General features: G+C 42.9%; 1 protein-coding gene across 5 annotated transcripts in view; it reads left to right on the top strand.

Annotated features, from left to right (window-relative positions):
- ADGRB2 (adhesion G protein-coupled receptor B2) overlaps positions 1-21,078 on the top strand; it is a 335,460-nt gene that overhangs the window by 153,276 nt on the left and 161,106 nt on the right. For all 5 annotated transcript variants that reach the window (XM_081961837.1, XM_081961838.1, XM_081961839.1 and 2 more), the window contains exon 4: positions 3,182-3,346. In XM_081961837.1, coding sequence (XP_081817963.1) covers positions 3,182-3,346 — 165 coding nt within the window. The remainder of the gene's footprint in view (positions 1-3,181; positions 3,347-21,078) is intronic.

The raw sequence follows: 21,078 nt of genomic DNA, 5'->3' as shown, positions 1-21,078 counted from the left end.
AGAATCCCTGATTTAAAGCAATTTCTGCAAATTCTCGTGTAAATGAAACTGACTCCCTGTGAATCAATCTGTAATTGCCCAAAGTCTTTTGCTATTTACACACTTGGTCTGACAAAATTCCTAGCTCCAAGATCAAAGTATATTTAAAAGGCATATTTTAAGGGGAAGGAAATTAATTTAAATCTATATATTTACTTTTCTTTCATAATTGCATTTTTATGCCTTTCCCTTTGAAAGTTCAAAGGCAGGATGAAGAGGGTTCATCACTTATTTCCACCCCCACAAACACCCCCCCCACACACACACACACCCTGGCAATCTAGCAGAGTAGCTGAGTTGCAAGAAAGAGAATGGCCTGTGTCATCTTAGTAAACTCAATGGTTGATTTAAACCTGGATCTCAATGAGTCAAAGCAAACACATCTTTAAATGCTCTACTGTAAAATGAGACATTTTAATTCAGATTGAAAGAAAAAACTTTAAAGCACGATGTTGATGAAACTGAGTTGGTCCATCTGTCTGCAGGGAAGGAGATAAAATTTTGGCTAATATTTTTTGGGGAGATGGCTGAATATAATAGTAGAGAGTATATCTAGCAAAACAGGATATGGTGGCTCAGTGGCTAAGACCCTGAGCTTGTCAATCAGAACGGTCAGTTGTTCGGCGGTTCGAATCCCTAGTGCCGCATAACGGAGTGAGCTCCCGTTACTTGTCCCAGCTTCTGGCCAACCTAGCAGTTCGAAACCACATAAAAATGCAAGTAGAAAAATAGGAATCACCTTTGGTGGGAAGGTAACAGTGTTCTGTGCACATTTAGTCATGCTGGCCACATGACCACAAATATGTCTTTGGACAGCACTGGCTCTTTGGCTTTGAAATGGAGATGAGCACCACCTCCTAGAGTCAGGAACGGCTAGCACTTATGTGTGAGGGGCACCTTTACCTTTTCCTATATCTAGCTCAGGGTTGAACTGTTGGGTTCTTGATGTTCTCTGAGGTTGATTGTTTTTCTGCAGATCAGTTGTTATCTGGCTAGGTAACATCATCACTGTATGGGAATATAGTTCGATTGGTTGTCTCAAAGTTGCTTTTCAAAAGACAGCTGGAGTTTCTAGGGTCCCTCCCCCCCTTGAAGACAGTTCACTGCTCATCCAAGAAGCTTCTTCAGTTCTGACTGAATGGTGGCGGCTGATCAGACTAATTACCAGTTGACTGCTAAGCAATATAAATCCTTCCATTTCCTATCATTCATAAACATTTCAGTTGGTTCAAAAGGCAGTGGCCCACATTGTTTTTTGCAGGCCTAGGTGTGCTCATGTCTCATCTCTCCTGTGGGAGCTCCATTGGCTTCTGATTTGCTTCAGGTTCCAGTTCAAGGTGTTGATTGTCACATTTGAAGCCCTTCTTGGGTTGCCGTCAGGTTATTCAAAGGATCTCCTTCTCCTGATTACATCTACCTGAGCTACCAAAGCAGGGAGGCAAGGAATGCTAGAGGTCTCCTCTTCAACTGGAGGGACCCAGAAGAAGGGTCTTCTCTGTGGTGGCTCCCTCCCTGTGGAAATTAGATAGGCCTCCACTTTGAGTCACTCTGTTGCAAAGGCCTGAAGACCTGATTGTCAACATTCCAAGTGACGAACCCAAACAGGCAAGCACTAGTGAGACGATCCAATCTCTCAAAGCAAAATTTTATGGAATACATCATTTTGGCACTGATTAGGGCAAAGCCAGATGTAGCAAACCCACACAATTAAAATATAGAATTCTCCCTCCCTCTATTAGTTCAGGTCACATTGTCCAATTGAACCTGATTGTATTGTTATGAGAAAAAGTCTTTGGCTTTAGAAAACACCTGCTGGACTGTCCTTGGCTCTCAGGCTCATCTTCTTGATGTCTGGAGCGTACATTCCATCTCCCTGAACTTTGAATCTTGACACTGGTTTTGTCAACTGGCCTGGAGAACCCAGAGTGGGATGGAGCCCATGAAGTGGCTTGTCTGATTGATGGTTGTCACTAGAGGGGTTACAGCTTTCTATCATTTTATATTAGATTTTTATCTTCATAAGTTGCCCAGAGTCACTGAGAGTGAGGTGGATGGCCATACATATTTTCATCAATCAATAGTTCCAATCTTGTTAGGAGTGTGGCTTCCTTGAATGTTGATTAGGATATTGTTTCTCTGGTGCTGTTTCATGCTTACTGTATCTGTGTGTTAGCTGTTAGGGAGTGGGGTGGGTTTTTTTTTTTTTTTGACTTTTGGTAGAATTGTGGCCCACCGGTGGTGAGAGAAGCTGGCAGCAGAGTCGGACAGTAGGAGGTTGGGGAGGAACATGGGCCAGTCCTGGCGACTAAGGAAAGCTCAGATGAGGGCTCTGCATTGGAGGCAGAGAGGGAGTTAGACAACAGTGAGGGAGAGGAACAGCTGGAGCCTGTTCTCAGTGTGCGCATGCGCAGAGCTGCCAGAAGACAAGAACAAATAAGAAAGCAGCGTCGACTTAGGAGTAAAGCCACATTTGGCTCCTCCCATAGGAAAGAAAAGAGGAGCTAATGGGGAGTGGGCTTTTGCAGGAAACAATTCGTTCCTTCGGTCATTTTAAGAGTGGAAGGTTCTGTTGGAGACTATAAGAGACTCTGTGCCAAGTGTTGCCTTGCCCTGCGTTTGGAAACTAGTTATTTGGAGCTCTCCAAGCGAGATAAGGTTCGTGTTGATAAACATTCCTCTGAAAGACCATTAGCCAAGCCTTGCTGACTGTGAATGAAAGGAATTCACAGTCATGTAAATGAAAGAGGTTTTGCCAGGGCTAAGACTCTCCTTCGTGCTTTTTAAGGAAGCCTAGGTCAGAACAGGTAGCATCTTCTTACAAATTGTGTGAAGATGGGTTTTAGCAATAGCATCTTTTAGCTTATATAGCACCTCATAGCACTTTGTAGCACTCTCTGGTTGATTTACAATGTAGAAGCATTATTTGCATATTGCCCCCAACAACCTGGGCCCTCATTTTACAGACCTTGGAAGAATGGAAGTCTGAGTCAACCTTAAGCCACGTCAAGATCGAACTCCAGGCTGTGGACTGAGTTTGCCTGCAAAACTGCACTTTAACCACTTCGCCCCCAGGGTTTAACTTTCGTATCCATTTTTCTCTCTATTGGTGTGCTTGGACATACATGTCTCTCTTTCTCCCCAGGAGATCCAGCAGCAGAGGAGTGGTCCCAATGGAGTGTCTGTTCCCTTACCTGTGGGCAGGGCACCCAGGTGCGAACACGCTCCTGTGTCTCCTCACCCTACGGGACTCTGTGTAGTGGCTTGCTGCGAGAGACTAGGACATGCAACAACACCGCCATTTGCCCAGGTAAGTGGAGAGAAAACAGAGTGGCTTTTCTTCCTTCTCCTTGCCTTCTTGCTGCTTCTCTCCTTCATGGTCTTGGGTCACTTCCCCCAAAGTTGGCCATGGTTACAGGCAGTCCTCAACTTATAACCATTCATTTAATGACCATTCAAAGTTACAACAGCATAGAAAAAGTGACATGACCTGTCCTTGCTCTTATGACTGTTTTTTTATTAATAAAGTTTTTCTATTCTTTATTTTTATACATCTCATTGCCATCTTTGCTTGGCAGTCTCACTAGCAGAGTCAATGGGGGAATCTGGATTTGTTTAATGACAATCGGATTACTTAACAACCATGTTTCACACTTATGACCATTGCAGCATCCCCATGGTAATGTGATTTACATCCAGATGCTCGACAACTGGTTCATATTTATTTATTTATGATCCCCCTTTGCGACCTTCTGACAAGCAAAGTCAAGGGGGAAGCCAGATCCATTTAACAACCGTGTTACTAGAATGGCCGCAAAATGGGGCAAAACTCACTTAACCAATGTCTCACTTAGCAATATAAATTTTGGGCTCAATTGTGATCCTAAGTTGAGAACTAACTGTATTTTATAGTGTTAACAATAGCTTTCTTTCCCTCCACCCTTGGTTAGTCTCAATTTCCAATTATGAATCATTCTTTTGTTTTGAGACCTGTTCACTTTCCTGCGGGACTGGCCTTGGTGGGTTCTTGACTGGACCATCTGCATTCTTTCTCCCTTTCCCTCCCCCACCCCACTTCTTTGGCAAGTTGAATAGCAATAAGACCTAAACATTTCAAAAGAGGTTCAGCCTTGGGCAGTGGGATACAGGAAGAGAGAGTCTTCTCTGCCACTGTCCCTACCCTTAGCTCTAGAGGTGAAGTGAAGCAGTCCCCTATTCTCTTGACTTTCAGAAAGAGTGTTAAAACCTATTGGCATGGAGGATGAAAAGTGATATGCAACCTTGTGGATGGCTTATGTCTTCAGAATGTGTCTCTACCTTTTTTAACCCTTTTACCTTTTAATATTTTAACCCTAACCTTTAAAATTCTAATATTTTTTTTTTAACTTTTACATTATAGCTTTTTTACATGGAGAACTGGTAGCAGAAATTTTGAGTAGTTTGGAGAACTGGTAAATACCACCTCTGAATGGTCCTGCCCGCATCTATTCTCTGCCTCCCGAGTCCCAGCTGATCGGGAGGGAATGGGGATTTTGCAGTATCCTTCCCTTGCAATGCCCACCAAGCCACGCCCACAGAACTGGTAGTAAAAAAATGAATCCCATGGGGTAGAAATGTGATGAATGAATGAATGAATGGATGAATGAATGGATGAATAAGCAAGCCGTGCTTGTACCTTTGTATGAAGTCCCCTTGAAGCAAGAGATTGTCCATAAAACCCATGTCTTGGTTCCTATTTTGATGTAGCTTTGTGCTTGCTTTGGTCTAGCCCCAGAACACCCTCTATCATAAATCACTCCTTCGTTCGGCCTGTCCTTTCTCTCCCCCTTCCTCTACTAGTCCAGATCTTGTTCACCCATAGAAGGAAGTCAATGGATCTGATTACAGGCCATGCCCTGTGCTTGCAATGGAGAATTAATGAAATAATAACCCCAAGGACTCTTAATGATAAGCATGTTTCTAATTTGTGCTATTTCATTAAGGGATTTTCCACCCTTTGTCTTGTAAATCCAGGGCCTGCTAGGAGACAGGCAAGAATTGTTCCCCATCACATTCTCTTTCACCTCCCACTCTCCACAACTCTTGATATTTATTGCATTTTAAACTTAAAGCAAACTCTGCTCTGCTGTCTGTTTGGATAAGATGCTGATACTCTAAATTCTGATCTTGCTTTGTCCATCTGGGCTCTGCAGCAAGTGCCAACCAATTTCTGCCTCGTGATCCCTCTGCCATGCAGAGCTTTTTTCAAAGGTTCCTTTAATGAAAGATAAATGAGAAAATTGGATTGTTCCAAAAACAAATGCCAAACTCCAGCGCCGTCTTTGTTTCCAAGAATGTTCTGAGCCACATCAGCCCCTCAGACAATGTAAATGGGGCTGGAAGGAAGGAAGGAACATTTTTTATTACAGGCACTGTCCCAAACTGCAAACAAAAAGTGCATTAAAAATGAAACAAAAACAAAACAATATAAAATGTTACAACTGGCAATGATAGTCGATGGATAATCAAAGTCTGCCTAATTTTATGGGTCGTATAGCAAACTTAGATACATTCAAGGAAACCAAATCATACAGATCTAAGATCAGAATCTCCCAGGTGTTTTACCTGGGAAGGAGTTGTAAAGTGAATCCTTGAGTCCTTATATAGATAGTCCTTGACATATGACCACAATTGTGACTAGAGTTTTCACTAGTAAGCAAAGCAGTTGTTAAGTGAGACAGGCCCGATTTTACTATCAATGATTTGCTCAAAACATTTCCCATCTATCCTGGGGTGTGTGTGTGTGTGTTAAGGGAGCAACCTTCCCAGTTTTCAGAACTGAAGAGAAATTTCTTGACAGTGAGAAAAATTAATGAGTGGAACAACTTGGCTCCAGAAGTTGTGAATGCTCCAACACTGGGAGTTTTTAAGAAGATGTTGGATAACCATTTGTCTGAAGTGGTGTAGGGTTTCCTGCCCAGGGGGTTGGACTAGAACAGGGGTGGCGAACACGCGGCTCGTGAGCCGCATGCGGCTCCCGCCCAAAATAAATGAGGCTCTTTGCCTCTTATCATTATTTAGTATACTGTGGCTCGGATCGCGCGCTCCCTTTCGGAAGCTGGGGAGGTCCTTTGCAGGACTTGCTTTGAGGAGCACGGGGCGACTGAGGCTAGTTGTGAAGCCCCAAAGCCCCCACCGCCACCGGAAGAACTGCTGCCACCTCCTCCTCATCCTCCTCTAACAGGCAGCACTGCCGGATTTGCCGCCCGGCGCTGCGGCTGAGATGAAGCCGCCAAAGCTCCAGCCAGCATCTCCGCGCGTGGCAGCGGCGCCTCCCCTCCGCTCGGAGCAGCTGAGCTCAGTCAGCGCTGGGTTACCCCTGCCCCCTCCTCCTCCTCCGCCGTGCTTTTGAGGAAACATGAGGCTGCAGGAGCCAGTAGGAAGGCGGGGGGGGGGAGCAGGGGAAAAAAAGCCTCATGGCTCCTCAAAAGCACGGAGGAGGGGGAGGGGGCAGAGGTAACCCAGCGCTGAGCTCAGGAGCAAATCTGGTGATTCTGTTGGAGGAGGAGGAGGAGGAGGAGGTAGCAGCAGTTATTCTGATGGCAACTCGTACTCGTCGGCATCTTCAGCAGAAGCCCTGCCCACAATGAAGAAAGCAAAGATGGAGCAGATCCACACAGATGACGTCGCTGCAACATGACTGGAGGAGGAATTCTGGGAGTTGAAGTCCACAAGTGTTAAAGCTGTCAGGTTTGAAGACCCCTGGGGTTTTTTTTCCCTAAAGGGTTAGGGGTGCAAGGATCTTGTAACTTGACAGCTTTAAGAGTTGCGTGCTTCAAATGCCAGAGTTTCTGAGCCAACATTTTGGTTGCTAAGCAGGAGCGTTGTTAAGTGATACTGATATTATATAACACTTTGCATTAAGCGGGTACCTTGAAGAAACATAACTTTGAGTTTCAAATAATACTGATTTCGTTGTTGTCTTAGGTGACATCTGTGAAAAAAATTTTGGTGCTCAGGCATGAAAATGTGCCGCTCAAACACTATACTTTTCTGCTCACATCGAAAAAAAATTAGAGGGAACATTGCTTCCGGGTCTGTTTTGGCAGGTCACTGCGTGGTGTGGCTCTCTGACTCTCACAGTTTAAAATTTTGGCTCTTTTTGTCAAACTTGTTCGCCACCCCTGGACTAGAAGATCTCCAAGGTCCCTTCCAACTCTGTTATTCTATTCTATTCTGTTCTGTTCTATTCTGTTCTGTTCTGTTCTATTCTATTCTATTCCATTCAATTCCATTCTTTATTCAATTCTCCTATTCTATTCTATTCTTTCTGGAAAATGAGTGGTTTGTGATTGACTTCAGTAGACCTTGACTTGTTCCAAGTTATAAGGGGCACTGAAAATAGTGACCGTCAGCCAGCCCTTCCATTTCACAACCATTGGAGCATCTCCATGGTTATGTGATCAAAATTCAGACACTTCGTAGCCGACATGTATTTATAATAGAAAAGAATTCTTTATTGGCCAAGTGTGATTGGACACACAAGGATTTTGTCTTTGGTGCAGATGCTCTCAGTGTAGATAAAAAGACAAGATACATTTGTCAAGAATCATAAGGTGCAACACTTAATGATAGTCATAGGGTACAAATAAGCAATCAGGAAACAATATCAATATAAATCGTAAGGATACAAGCCACAAAGTTATAGTCCTGCAGTCATAAGTGGGAGGAGATGGGTGATAGGAACAATGAGAAGACTAATAGTAATAGTAATGCAGCCTTAGTGAATAGTTTGACAGTGTTGAGGGAATTATTTGTTTAGCAGAGTGATGGCGTTCGGGGGGAAACTGTTCTTGTGTCTAGTTGTCTTGGTGTGCAGTGCTCTATAATGTCATATTGAGAGTAGGATTTGAAACAATTTATGTCCAGGATGCAAGGGATCTGTAAATATTTTCACAGCCCTCTTTTTGACCATTTTTGACCACTTATAATTGTTGCAACATCCTGGGGTTATGGGATTACCATCTGTGACCTTCCCAGATAGCTTATGATAAGCAAAGTAAATGGCGAAAGACAGATTTGCTTAATGATCACATGATTTGCCGAATGGTTGTGGCAAAAAAAAAAAAGTTGTTAAATTGGGCACAATTCAATTGCCTTGTTGACCAAAGGGAATTCTGGTTGCAATTATGGTCATAAATTGAGAATTATCTATATATCCCTCATGGCCCCCATTGAGAAAGTAGGTACATATCCAACTATCCCAGTACATTTATGAATGCCTGCAAGAAGGAATGTATACATTTGAAAATCCCAGTAATAGGATATCTTTGTTACTTAAGTGTCAAATGTCTTATCTGGCATGGAATAGTTTGTTCAGCTGACAGGTGATTCCTGGCTCCCTGAGGCTGAGTCGCTTATCTGGCGCTTTTCAGGCTGGAAACCCAGCAGGGAAACCTGTACTTATAAAAGCAGTCAGTGTGTGAAAGGAATGGAGTTTCTACTAGTAGTCAAAGTTTGTAGGCCAAGGCAGACCCAGATAAGGTTAGAGGGTTCCAGAAAAGTCCAGACAATTAGTGATGACTGAAAAGAAGAGAGAGAGAGAAAGAAAGAAAGAAAGAAAGAAAGAGAGAGAGAGAGAGAGAGAGAGAGAGAGAAAGAAAGAAAGAAAGAAAGAAAGAAAGAAAGAAAGAAAGAAAGAAAGAAAGAGAAGGAAGGAGGATGGAGCAGAAGGAGCAGAGGGAGAGAAGGATTGAATACAGGAAGGCAGGGGAGGAAGGAGCAAGGAAGGAGAGAAGGAAGGAAGGAAGATGGAGCAAAGGGAAAGAAGGAATGGACAGGAAGGCAGGTGAGGAAAGGAGTTAGATGGTTGAGAGGAAGGAAGGAAGGAAGAAGAGAAGAGAGAGAAGGAGATGGGTGGCCTATTCTGATTTCCAGCCAGGCTGTTCTCAGATCAGTCTCTCTTTGCCCTAGGCTGGCAAGGAGTTCCTGGCTTCCACTCTCCCTGGTTTCTAAAAGAAGAGACAATATGATTCCTGTTGGTTATGTGAACTTCAGCTCTTCACGGTTCTCCAGCTCAGGAAACAGACTCTATAAGAAGATTAGAACTAAGCTTTATTGAGCTAGGCTGTATGAATAGAATCTTGCAAGTTTGCTCATGTTTTTCCTCCCCTCTTCCTAGCACGACCTTTTCTCCTGGGAATTCTGCTCTATTTGTTGCTTTGTTGTGGTTGTGGTTGTTGTTGGTTGCGAAGTCGTGTCCAACCCATCACGACCCCATAGACAATGTTCCTCCAGGCTTTCCTGTCCTCTACCATCCTCTGGAGTCCATTGAGGCTCACACCTACTGCTTCAGTGACTCCATCTCTGTGGTCCCTTTCTTCTTTTGCCCTCAGTCGTTCCCAGGATTAGGTTCTTCTCCAGGGAGTTCTTCCTTCTCATTAGGTGGCCAAAGTACTTGAGTTTCCTCTTTGCCTTCTAAAGAAGGATGATTTTTCAGCCAGGAAAGGACAATACTAGGAGAGCTTTAGATCTTAGGTGGTCAGACTGGGTCGCGTAAGCTATCTGTAGCCTCTAAACTCCTTCAAAGCCCCCTGGAAGCCAGGGGATGTCATCTTAAATAATAATTGTTCTATGTTTAACATGTAACTTCCTTCCACAACCAAGACATCACTGTGTCATCATTTCTCCTACCAGCATTTTTAAAGAAAATATATCCCTGTTTTCACCTTCTGTTTTAGGTAGCAAAAAAACCTGCCTCAATAAAAATGAAATCTTGTTTACATTTTGTGAAATAGTCTTTCACTACAACCATTCGTTTGCAGCCTGTTCTAAGTTACATTGACACTGAAAAAAGTGATATTGGTCCTTGCTCTTAGGACTGAATCAGCATCCCCAGATTAAAATGTGGGTAATTGACAGCTGGCGTGGCATCCCAGAGTCCTCTGATTGTCATCTGCGACCTTCGCAGCTGACTTCCCACAAGTCAATGGAGGGGAGGAGCCAGTTTTGCTTAATGGCCATATGATTTGCAATCTGAAATCCCATATTGTTCAGAGTATAAGACGCACCTTTTTCCCTCAAAAAAGAGGCTGAAAATCTGGGTGCGTCTTATACACTGAATACAGCATTTTTTTGCTTCCCAAAACCCCACCCCCTTCACTAAAACGACTGTGCAGAGCCTTTAGGAGGCTTATGGAGTGCTCCTAGGGGTTGGGGAGGGCGGAAATAAGCAAAAAACAGGCCATTTTTTCCTCATTTTGGCCCCCCAGCTCCCAGGAGCATTCTATAAGCCTCCTAAAGGCTTTACATGCCCTTCATTTTTTGACAAAAAACGGGCCTGTTTTTGCGAAAACTGGCCATTTGTTTGCGAAAAACTGGCCATTTGTTTGCTCCCCCCCCAAGCACTCTACAAGCCTCTTAAAAGCTATTCATGCCCATTTTTTTAAAAAAAGTGGGCCCGTTTTCGTGAAAAATGGGGCATTTTTGGGAGGTCTGCAGAGTGCAACCCCCTTTTTTAATTTGCCTCTTCAAAATCTTAGTGTGTCTTATACTCCGAAAAATATGTTAATTTGTTTAACAACTATGGCAAAAAAGGTGATTGAACTGGGTGCAACTCACTTAACAACCGCCTTGATTAGTAACAGAAAACCTGATTCTCTGGGTGACTCTAAATTGAGGACTGCCTGAACTGAAATAATCTGCTTTCCCACAGATTGGGCTTCTAGTCTTAAAGCTCAGAGAGACAGCGAGACAGAAGATCAAGGACACATCCTTCCATTGAGATAAGATTAAATTTCTACCCCATATACCTTGTCCAATATTTATTGCTCATTAATTGATAAGTGAGAACTTTAGGTGCACTGTTGACCTTCAGTAATAGAGTTGTACCAGGTTTCATTCTCTGCAGAACCTCTTTTATCTTGCACGACGAGCTTTAATTCAATTCTTCTCCTGTAGCTATCGCCGAGGCACGCCTGAAATTTTCTGTAGCTATTGTCTTGCCGAGATTTCATTATGAATTCTTCGCATAACCCTTCCCAGCGGAGAAGCCTCCTGATAGGGTGGAACAGGAGTTCTCAAAGCCACTTTCTTCCCACTGCATCGCTCACCTCTATATTTTCCCCACTCTCTTGTTTTTTGTCAATTGAAATCAATGGTGCAGTAAACGAGATTGTGAGCAGACGCCTCAACTACCCTGAGAACACCTTGGCTTACATTTCAACAGATTAGTGCCTCGAAAGGAAAATACTGAACCAGAAGGCAGCGCGGGAAAGGGCTCTGCGCAAACAAACACCGCAGCTTCGCCTGCACATACGCCGGGATTGACTGCTTTTCACTTTTGCTCGGACTGTTGTTCTGATGTTATTGTTTTAGTTGATTAGGATGTTGTATAAAGCAGCCTCTTGGAAGAGTTCGTAATTAAATGAAGTGGACAAAGTCAACAAATGGATTAATTGACCAACCAGGTGAATTGGGCTGAGTTCCCACTATAGTTTCCTCATTTAATCATATCGCTTCATCTGCTTCAGGTTTTATATATATATAAAATAGAATAGAGCAGAGAAGAATAGAAGAGTTGGAAGGGACCTTGGAGGTCATCTAGTCCAACTCCCTGCACAAGCAGGAGAGCCTATACCATTTCAGGCAAGTGGCTCTCCGTTCTCTTCTGGAAAACCTCCAGTAATGGGATGCTTCTGAAGACAACTTCTGAAGGCAAGCCTCTCTACTGGTTGACTATTCTTGCCTGTTCTAATTTCTCTTTACTTCTAGATAGCTTCTCTCCTTGATTAGTGTCCACCCATTGGTTCTTGTCCTGCCTACAGGAGTTTTGGTAAATAAATTGACCCCCACCTCCTTGTGGCAACCTCTCAAATACTGGAATGCTCTTATCATGCCACCCCTAGTCCTTCTTTTCACTAGACTAAAGAGATTGCACATATATGCTAGTCATTGCTGACTCTAGGGGGCGCTGCTCATCTTCGTTTCAAAGCCGAAGAGCCAGTGCTGTCTGAAGACATCTCTGTGATCATGTGGCCAGCATGACTAAACACTGAAGTCGCACGGAACGCTGTTACCTTCCCACTTCCTATTTTTCTACTTGCATTTTTACGTGCTTTTGAACTGCTAGGTTGACAGAAGCTGGGACGAGTAATGGGAGCTCACTCCGTTACACGATGCTGGGGATTAGAACCACCAAACTGCCGACCTCTCTGATAGACAAGCTCAGCGTCTTAGCCACTGAGCCACTCTTTTTCACTAGACTAGACATACCCAATTCCTGCAACTGTTCTTCATATGTCTTCCTCTGCAACCCCATAATCATTTTTGTTGCTGGGGCTTATCCTTATTGTGCTTGAGAATTTCTTTTGGATTCCTTGGGGTAGTTTCCTTGGAGTAGCATTTTATCATTGGAGGTGGGGGAGGACATATTGTGCAGTGAACGACAGGACATTTGTAGACATCCCCTGGACTCCTTGTAACTAAACCAGTACAGGAACAACACATAGGTAATCCTCAATGTCTGACCACAGTTGGGGCTGGAATTTCAGCCACTAATCGATGTGGTCATTAAGTGAGTCATCATTTGATCAGAGAAAATTTTGCAACCATTTTTACCACGGTGGTTAAGAGAATCCAGTTTGGGAAGGTTGCAAATTGTAATCATTTGATTCCAAGATGCTGTAACCATCATAAATGCAATTGTCAGGGTTTCAGCATCTAAAAGTAAATCAGAAGCCGAGGCAAAAGATTCCTCAAAGTTCCCATTTATTAAGAGAGTCATGTTGGCACATCTGGGAAAACCCAAATCTGAAAGCTTCCTGGTTTTCGCCACCCAGTTGAAAGTTCAAGATCTTGTCCATCCAGATCCGGTCAGGTGCAGAGACAAAGGATGACCTTGGCTTTCTAGAAAGAATTTTGTTATGGCTACATCACATCTCACTCCTACAATCCCCCCCTCCCATTTCCCCACAATAGAAAATGCATAGTAGAATAATAGAAAGTGTGGCAGGCCAAAGATCCAAAGGAAAAGATGACTGCAGGCCTGACAGTAATCCTATGACCACAGGGATGGGGTGATGTGACAGTCGTAAGCCACTTTTTCCAAGGTTGTCATAACTTCAAACTGTCATTAAATCAGGGGTGTCCAAACTTGGCAACTTTAGGACTTGTGGACTTCAACTCCCAGAATTCCCCAGGCTGGGGAATTCTGGGAGTTGAAGTCCACAAGTCTTAAAGTTGCCAAGTTTGGACACCCCTGCATTAAATGAATGGCCATTACATTGAGTACTATGAGTATTCTACCCAGGAGTTCTCTAATAGCTTTTTCTTCTTTGAAGAACATTTTGAAAGCTTCCTTTCCCTTGAAATCCTCATTTGAAAGAACATTCTAAAATATTTTTTGAGTAGAAAAGGAAAATGCTGGCTAATTTTTTTTTTTGTTCTGATGATTTTACTTTCAGTTGCTCTTCAATTGATTCTTTGTGACAAGATCCTGAACAAAGTAAATCAACAATTTCTCTCCAATCTTCATAGCACATTAATGACTCTTGTGGAATGAACAGCACAGGTTGACTCCTTAATTCTTCCTATGGAAGTGGAATTTTAAGAGATTAACAGAGTTGGAAGGGACCTCAGAGGTCATCTGGTCCAACCCCCTGCTCAAGCAGGAGACCCTACACCATTTCTGGCAAATGGCAGTCCAATCTCTTCTTGAAAGTCTCAAGTGATGAAGCTTCCACAACTTCCGAAGGCAACTTCAGTTCCATTGGTTGATGGTTCTTATTGTCAGAAAGTACCTCCTTGTTTCTAAGTTGAATCTCTCCTTGGTCAATTTCCATTCATTATTCCTTGTCTGGTTTTCAGGTGTTTTGGAAAATAGCTGGACCCCCTTCTCTCTGTGGCAGCCCCTCAAATATTGGAAGACTGCTATCATGTCTCCCCTGGTCCTTCTCTTCACTAGACTAGCCATGCCCAGTTCCTGTCACTGTTCTTCATATGTTTTAGTCTTTTGTCCCCTAATCATCCTAGTTGCTCTTCTCTGTACTTTTCTAGAGTCTCAACATCTTTTTTTATAGTGTGGTGACCAAAACTGGATGCAATACTCTAGTTGTGGCCTTACAAGGGCTTTATAGAGTGGTATTAGTACCTCTCTTGATTTGATCGTATCCCTCTGTTAATGCAGTTTAGGATTGTATTCCTAGGACTGTAGCTTTCAAGCAAGATAGAGATAGGAAACTAAGGGAGTGGGGCTAAATGGGGGAAAAGCTTGACCCTCTCTTATTTTTTTCAAAATTAATTCCTATAGCTGAAGAGAGAAGCTTAATTCAAGCTTAATTCTATTACCTCTATTCAAGATAAACTGATTCTGAGGAAGAATTTGAAGTTTGAAGTTGAGCAAATGATGGGCATAATGAAAGAAGTAAATATTCATCTCCTGCATGCTTTTTCCCAGTCCACAGCATTTTTACTTCCAGCAATAAACCATGCACCTACCTTTTAGTTATAAGTCTGCAGAAATGCATTGTGGCTGCACCAGCATCTTCCAGCTTGCCTGGGGGGGTTGGGGGATGGGCTGTAAGGATGGACTCCCCACTGAATCCCACCCACAGAACAGACCTGCATAGTGTTGCATTGTTCAACTTGATTAGATTACGTTCAAAAGAGAATGTCAAGGCAATTTATCTGATTCAGACTTCTAGCTATCTTGGAAGCCCAGACAATCTAGGAATCATAGACCTCATGATTTCCTTAAGGCAATGCATCACAACCTTGGCATCTTTAAGATAGGTAGACTTCAATTCCCAGAATTCCCCAGCTGGTTAAGAAACCCTGCCTTAGGGAGAAGAAGATTCTCTCCTCTATGTTTGTGATTTGGATGGTGGGACCACAGCTCTTAAAGACCACATTCAGGGCTGCAGTGCGAAGGGCTTTTGGAAGCATACCTGGTTGAAGATGGCAATGACACTTAGACTTATATACCGCTTCACAGTGCTTTACAGCAGTGGTGAAATTTAATTATTTTTACTACCGGTTCTGTGGGTGTGGCTCGGTGGACATGGAAGGATACTGCAAAAGCTCCATTCCCTCCTCATTCCTGGGGGAAGGATATTGCAAAATCTCCACTCCCACCCCACTCTGGGGCCAGCCAGAGATGGTATTTGCTGGTTCTCTGAACTACTCAAAATTTCCGCTACCAGTTCTCCAGAACCTGTCAGAACTTGCTGAATTTAATCCTTGCTTTACAGCCCTTTCTAAGTGAATTTTAGGTTTTGCTGTTTAACTGCAAGTGCAAGTGAAATGAACAGAAAGATCCAAAAAGAAACGTACCGAACAAGATCCCCTCCCTCAGCTGCTGGGAAACCCATTCAAGAAGCAAACGTACTCCAAGGCCCTTAATGCACAGCACAGAGCATGCAAGCCTGTGCAGAAGCTGCATCTTATGAGCAATTTTAACAATAGCACTTAGACTTATATACCGATTCATAGTGCTTTACAGCCCCTCTCTAAGCGATTTACAGAGTCAGCCTCTTGCCCCCAACAATCTGGGTCCTGATTTTACCAACCTTGGAAGGATGGAAGGCTGAGTCAACCCTGAGCCTGTTGAGATTTGAATTGCCAGATTGTAGGCAGCCGGCAGGCAGCAAAAACAGCCTGCAGTACTGCATTCTAACCACTGTGCCATCATGGCTCTGAATACACACTCTGAATTTTCCTCTTAGGATTTCAGCTTTCAAATGTGCTGCGTTGTATAATACTAAATGCTCATCATTTTTAAACCATCCAAATCACGAAAGGTGATTTAAGGAGCATCGGTACCTAGTTATTTGCAAGTAGCAAGGTCAAAGCTCCTTCAAATTGGCCTCTACTCATCCTAACATGGGATAATATAGAAGGGGATCTCCTTTGCCATCTTCTGAGGCAGGTATGATTAAGTTAAGTGTGTGTGTGGGCAGGGGAGGGTTGTTCCTATTTATTAAAACGTATTAACCTGCTGCCTATTGAAGATTTTCAGCAATTTGTCATTCAAAACCAACATTAAAGGCAATAATTAAAATCGAGTACCTTTTCAAAAGGTGCATTTTTAGGTTGTGTGGTTGTTAAGGTAGATTGCCATGGAGAAAATCTATCCATGTGGTTGCTAAGAGCTGACATCAACTTGATGATGCATAAACATTGGACTAGGATGAGGAAGGATAAGTACACAGATATGTAGATGGAAAGGTCCACAAAGTGAGTCCTTAGAAGTCATGGAGGAAGTCGTTTTAAAACACACACCCAACTGCAAGAGGAAATGGTGTAAGTTGCCCAGAATCATTGCAGTGAAATGTGCGGTTATGTAAATTAAGCAAATGTATAAATACTGTGTTTCCCCAAAAATAAGACAGAGTCCTAATTTCTTTTGACCCCCAAAATAAGTATTTGGCCTTATTTTCGGGGAGGTCTTATTATTTTTGAGGTGCAGGAGGCGGCAAGTGTGGTCACCTCATGGCAGCTGCTGTGTTGCAATATTTTCAGGGAGGGCTTATTTGGGGGGAGGGCTTATTTTAGTGCATGTGCTCAGAAGCCCAATTGGGCTTATTATCCTGGGAGCAGGGGTGAAATGCTACCGGTTCACACCAGTTCATGCGAACCTGTAGGGATTATTGTTGTTGGTTCTATGAACCGGTAGTAAGAAAAAGTAAAAAACTGTTTCTGTGAACCGGTAGTAAAAAAAAAAAGCTTCCAAGGATTGGCAGAAGCTTTTTTTCCTGCTTTTTAAAGCTATTGGGTGATAGGCAGGAAAAAAATGCTTTAAAAAGTAGGAAAAAAGTTTCCATGACAATTAGCTATGCCGTGTGATTGTCGAAAGTTTATTTTTCACTTTTTAAACATTTTTTTTACTACTTATTCACCCAAACCAGTAGTAAAAAGAATGCTTTAAAAGTGGGAAAAAGGTTCCCGCGATCGCATGACACAGCTGAACTGTTTTTTTTTACTTCGAAAGAGTTTTTTTATTACCGGCTCAGGCGAATTGATAGAAAAAAACGCTTTAAAAATTTAAACAAGTTGGCCACACCCACTTAGTCACATGACCCACCAAGCCACACCCAGAGAACCAGTGGCACTTTTTAAAAAAAATTCACACTGCCTGGGAGGTCTTATTTTAATGGGAAACAGGATAGAGTCGTAATTCATTATGCATCCATTGTGGCATCCTAACTGGCGTGAATGCAAGGCATTTTTTTTCACACCAAGAAAGTCATTCAAGGTGTCACATTGTGACTCTGAGATTCTGTAATTGAACTCTGGGAGAACGTATCAGCCTCTTCAGACTCAAAACAACTCAGCAGGCCAGGAGTTTGCAGATGCAATGCATGCTGGAAAAAATGGCTTTCTTACTGCATGTTGTTTCCACAGTGTAAGCCTTCGAATGGGCTTCACGCTGTGCCTTATCGGATTTGAGTTGAGTCTTCCTCTATCCGCTCCCTCGTCATCCCCCTTACCTCTGCAGCTCCCGTCATTTGCGCATTATCTCTTTCACCACTTAATGAAGGAGCATTAAAGTCAATGTTTGAGCTCCCTGAGGTAGGGACTTGGGGGTTTTAGGTCAGGTCAATTAAGGGGGCCATCTCTGAAACAAGCTTAAGAGGACTCAGGGGAAGAATTGCAGGGGTGTGTATAAAGTTTTTAATGCCAGGTATCATGTAGAGCAGAGGTCTTCAAACTTAGCAACTTTAAGACTTATGGACTTCAACTCCCAGAATTCTCCAGCCAGCTGTGCTTCAGGATCAACTCCAAACTCCTCCATTCCAGGAATGACTGGATAATCTAAGCCAGAGGTCTTCAAACTTGGCAACTTTAAGACTTGTGGAGCTGGCTGGAGATTTCTGGGAGTTGAAGTCCACAAGTCTTAAAGTTGCCAAGTTTGAAGACTTCTGCCCTATGGTCTGGATCCAGGCTTCTCCAAACTTGGCAACTGGCAGAGCTGGCTGGAGAATTCTGGGTGCTGAAGTCCACAAGTCTTAAAGTTGCCAAGTTTGGGACCCCTGAACTAGAGAATCAGACTCATCTAGAAAAGTAACAAGGACTTTTCCCAAGTCCTTTTAGAATTCAAATAGCATTTTGGGGAACCTCATTGGTTCAATGACCCCCAAAAGGAAAGATGTAGCCAGTAATTTAACCTTCACTAGTGATGTAGAAATAGTCTTCAACTTACCACAGTTCATTTAAGTGACGGTTTGAAGTTACAATAGCATTTAAAAATGTGACTTTTGACCGTTTTTCACACTTACAACCATTGCAGTGTCCCCATGGTCAGCTGATCAAAATTCAGATCCTTGGCAACTGTTTCACATTTATGTCCGTTGTCATGCCCTGGAGTCACATGATCCCTTTTTGCGACCTTCTCACAAGCGAAGTCAATGGGGAAGCCAGGTTCGCTTAAAAACCATGTTACTAATTTAACAATGGCAGTGATTCACTTAACAACTGTGTCAAGAAAGGTCATAAAATGGGGCAAAACTCATTGAACAAATGTTTCATTGAACAAGATAAATTTTGCACTCCATTCTGGTGGTAAATCGAGGACTACTTGCATCTTTTTTATTTATTTTTAAGCACTTTGGCAGGATATTTCTTTCTTTCTTTCTTTTGATAATGCATGTTTGTGTATTGTTCTCCCCCTCCTTATTTTCTGTTGTTATTTTGAAAGCAGTAAACATTATTTTAAAAAGTTGGGGAAATGGTCTCCTGAGGTAGGGAGCTTAGATTATGTCACTGAGAAAGCCACGTAGAGAAGGTGGCCCTTTTACACCATTTGTCAAGGACTCCTTCATCTCCCTCCTTTCTTTGATAAAGTCATACTGGTGTTCTGACCTAGGCTTCCTGAGGAAGTAAAAAGCACACGCTTACTCCCCAAAACCCCTCTTTTTATTGCTGTGAATTAAGTTCATTCACAGCCTGTAATGAGTCACAAATAGTTTGTAAAGAGTCTGACAGAAGTCTGCCAAAGTCTTTCGGGATAAGGCTGATAAGCACCCACCTTTATCTCACTTGAAACGCTGCCAAAGATCTAATTGCCAATTAGTTTTGCAAGGCCACATGGAGCACAGAGTCAAAACAGAGTTTCCGATTTTAAACCGACCAAAATCAACAAAGTTGCTTCCTGCAAAGGCTCACGTGCCTTTGCTCCTTTTTATGTCTTATGGGAGGGGCCAATCATCTCCAAGCCTTTTGTCTTAAGTGTTCTTGCCTTCTGGCAGCTCTGCACATGCACGCACTGGAAACAGGTTGCCCCTGATCCTCTGCCTTGCTGCTGTCCAACTCTGGAGGCTCTGGATGCAGCACATAACCCCCAGATGGCCCTGACCCCCTCTCTGCCTCTGATGAAGAGCCCTCGTCCGAGCCTTCCCCAGACTCCGGGACTGGCCCATGTTCCTCCCCAACCTCCTCACTGTCCGACTCTGCTGCCAGCTCTGCACACCACCAGCAAACCACAACAACTGATCTCTGCAAATCCTGAAAAACTTTTAATAACTTGGTCTTTTTTTAAAAAAAAATGAAAGAGTTTACCAATGATTAATAGTCTGCGCTCCTGATGGTGAATCAGTGTTAGAACACCAATGGGTTGCCAAGCCTGAAAACATCAAATGGAGCTGAATTAGCCAGCATCCATCGGGGCTTTGTGAGAGGCATGGATTTTTGACACCACCTTGACTTGGGGACTCATCAAAGGCTCCCCCTCTTCCATTTTTCTCCTCAGGGTGCTTTGAGCAAATTATTCTTTTTGAACCCGGGTTTTCAGTTTCATTTCATGTAGAAATGAATAACAAATTGTCGGGCCTTGTTCGGAAGTTTGCTGAGGACTTTTGGAGAGAAAAGTGACTCATAACAGCATGCAATTGGCATGTCAAAAAAAGAGAGCTCTGTGTAAGAAACAGGAGGTTTCTATAGGTATAATGATACATTTATTAAACCTGAATGGAAATCAGAAAGTAGCAAACTTCCCTTTGTGGTTTCACGACAACTGGTTCAGCCAATGTCGCCAAAGCCAAAAGGTGTTCGGTTTGATTTAGAATAGTGCAAACTGCAACGGATAGCACAAGCCAGCTGGCTGTGGTTTAGTGTACCATATTGAAGCAAACTATGGCTTAGCTCAGTTGGAACCGAGGCCACAGAATCTATCTTTGGACGTGCTGTTAAAAATAGCCACCAATGGAAGGAAGGGGACCAGATTGTTTTGTGGTAAGCATGGTGGCACATGCCAAATCTGCAGTATTTTTAATCGTATTGTATTCTTCATGGAGTAATTATCCTGCCTTGGACTCAGTGCAAGTTCCACTTAGCATCCCGAGATGAAGAAGTTATGACCACTCTCTGGGCAGCAATTATTCAGGTGTGCTTCCACTGTTAATCTGCCAATGTCTGAGTCTCTGGAGGAATGGAGAGATCAGAATTGAAAAAAGACAAAGCAAGAAGAGAACAGGATAATCCTCTAGCAAAGCTGGAGTAATTTTAGAAGGTAACCAGTTATTGTCAGATTTCAGGAAAGGCAAAGCATTTACTTGTTTGTTTGTAAAATGTATTGTTTGCCCATCTTACCACAGAGTAACTCTTGGCGGCTTACAATATTAAAAAAGATAAAATTATGGATATAATAAATTAAATGTTATAAAGATCCAAATACTCAGTTCTAGCTAAAATGACAGAATAACAAATTTGGAAGGGAATTTGTGGGGTCTTCTACTCCAGACCCCTGCTCAAGCAGGAGAGCCTATACCATTCTGGACAAGTGGCTGTTTAGTCTCTTCTAAAAAGCCTCCAGTGATGGAGCACTCACAGCCTCTGGAAGCAAGCTATTCTACTGGTTTATGGTTCTACTGTCAAGAAATTTCACCTTAGTTCTAGGTTGGTTCTCTCCTTGATAAGTTTCCATCCATTGATTCTTGTCCTGCCTTCAAGTCCTTTGGAAAATAGATTGAACCCCTCTTCTTTGGGGCAACTCTACAAATATTGGAAGACTGATATCATGTCTCCCCTAGTCCTTCTTTTCATTAAACTCAACATACCAAGTTCCTGCAA

This window comes from Natrix helvetica (assembly GCF_964273705.1).
Source record: "Natrix helvetica genome assembly, chromosome: 9".
NCBI classification, from domain to species: domain Eukaryota; kingdom Metazoa; phylum Chordata; class Lepidosauria; order Squamata; family Natricidae; genus Natrix; species Natrix helvetica.
Note: the sequence above shows the minus strand (reverse complement) of the source record. Positions and strands in the feature narration are given on the sequence as shown.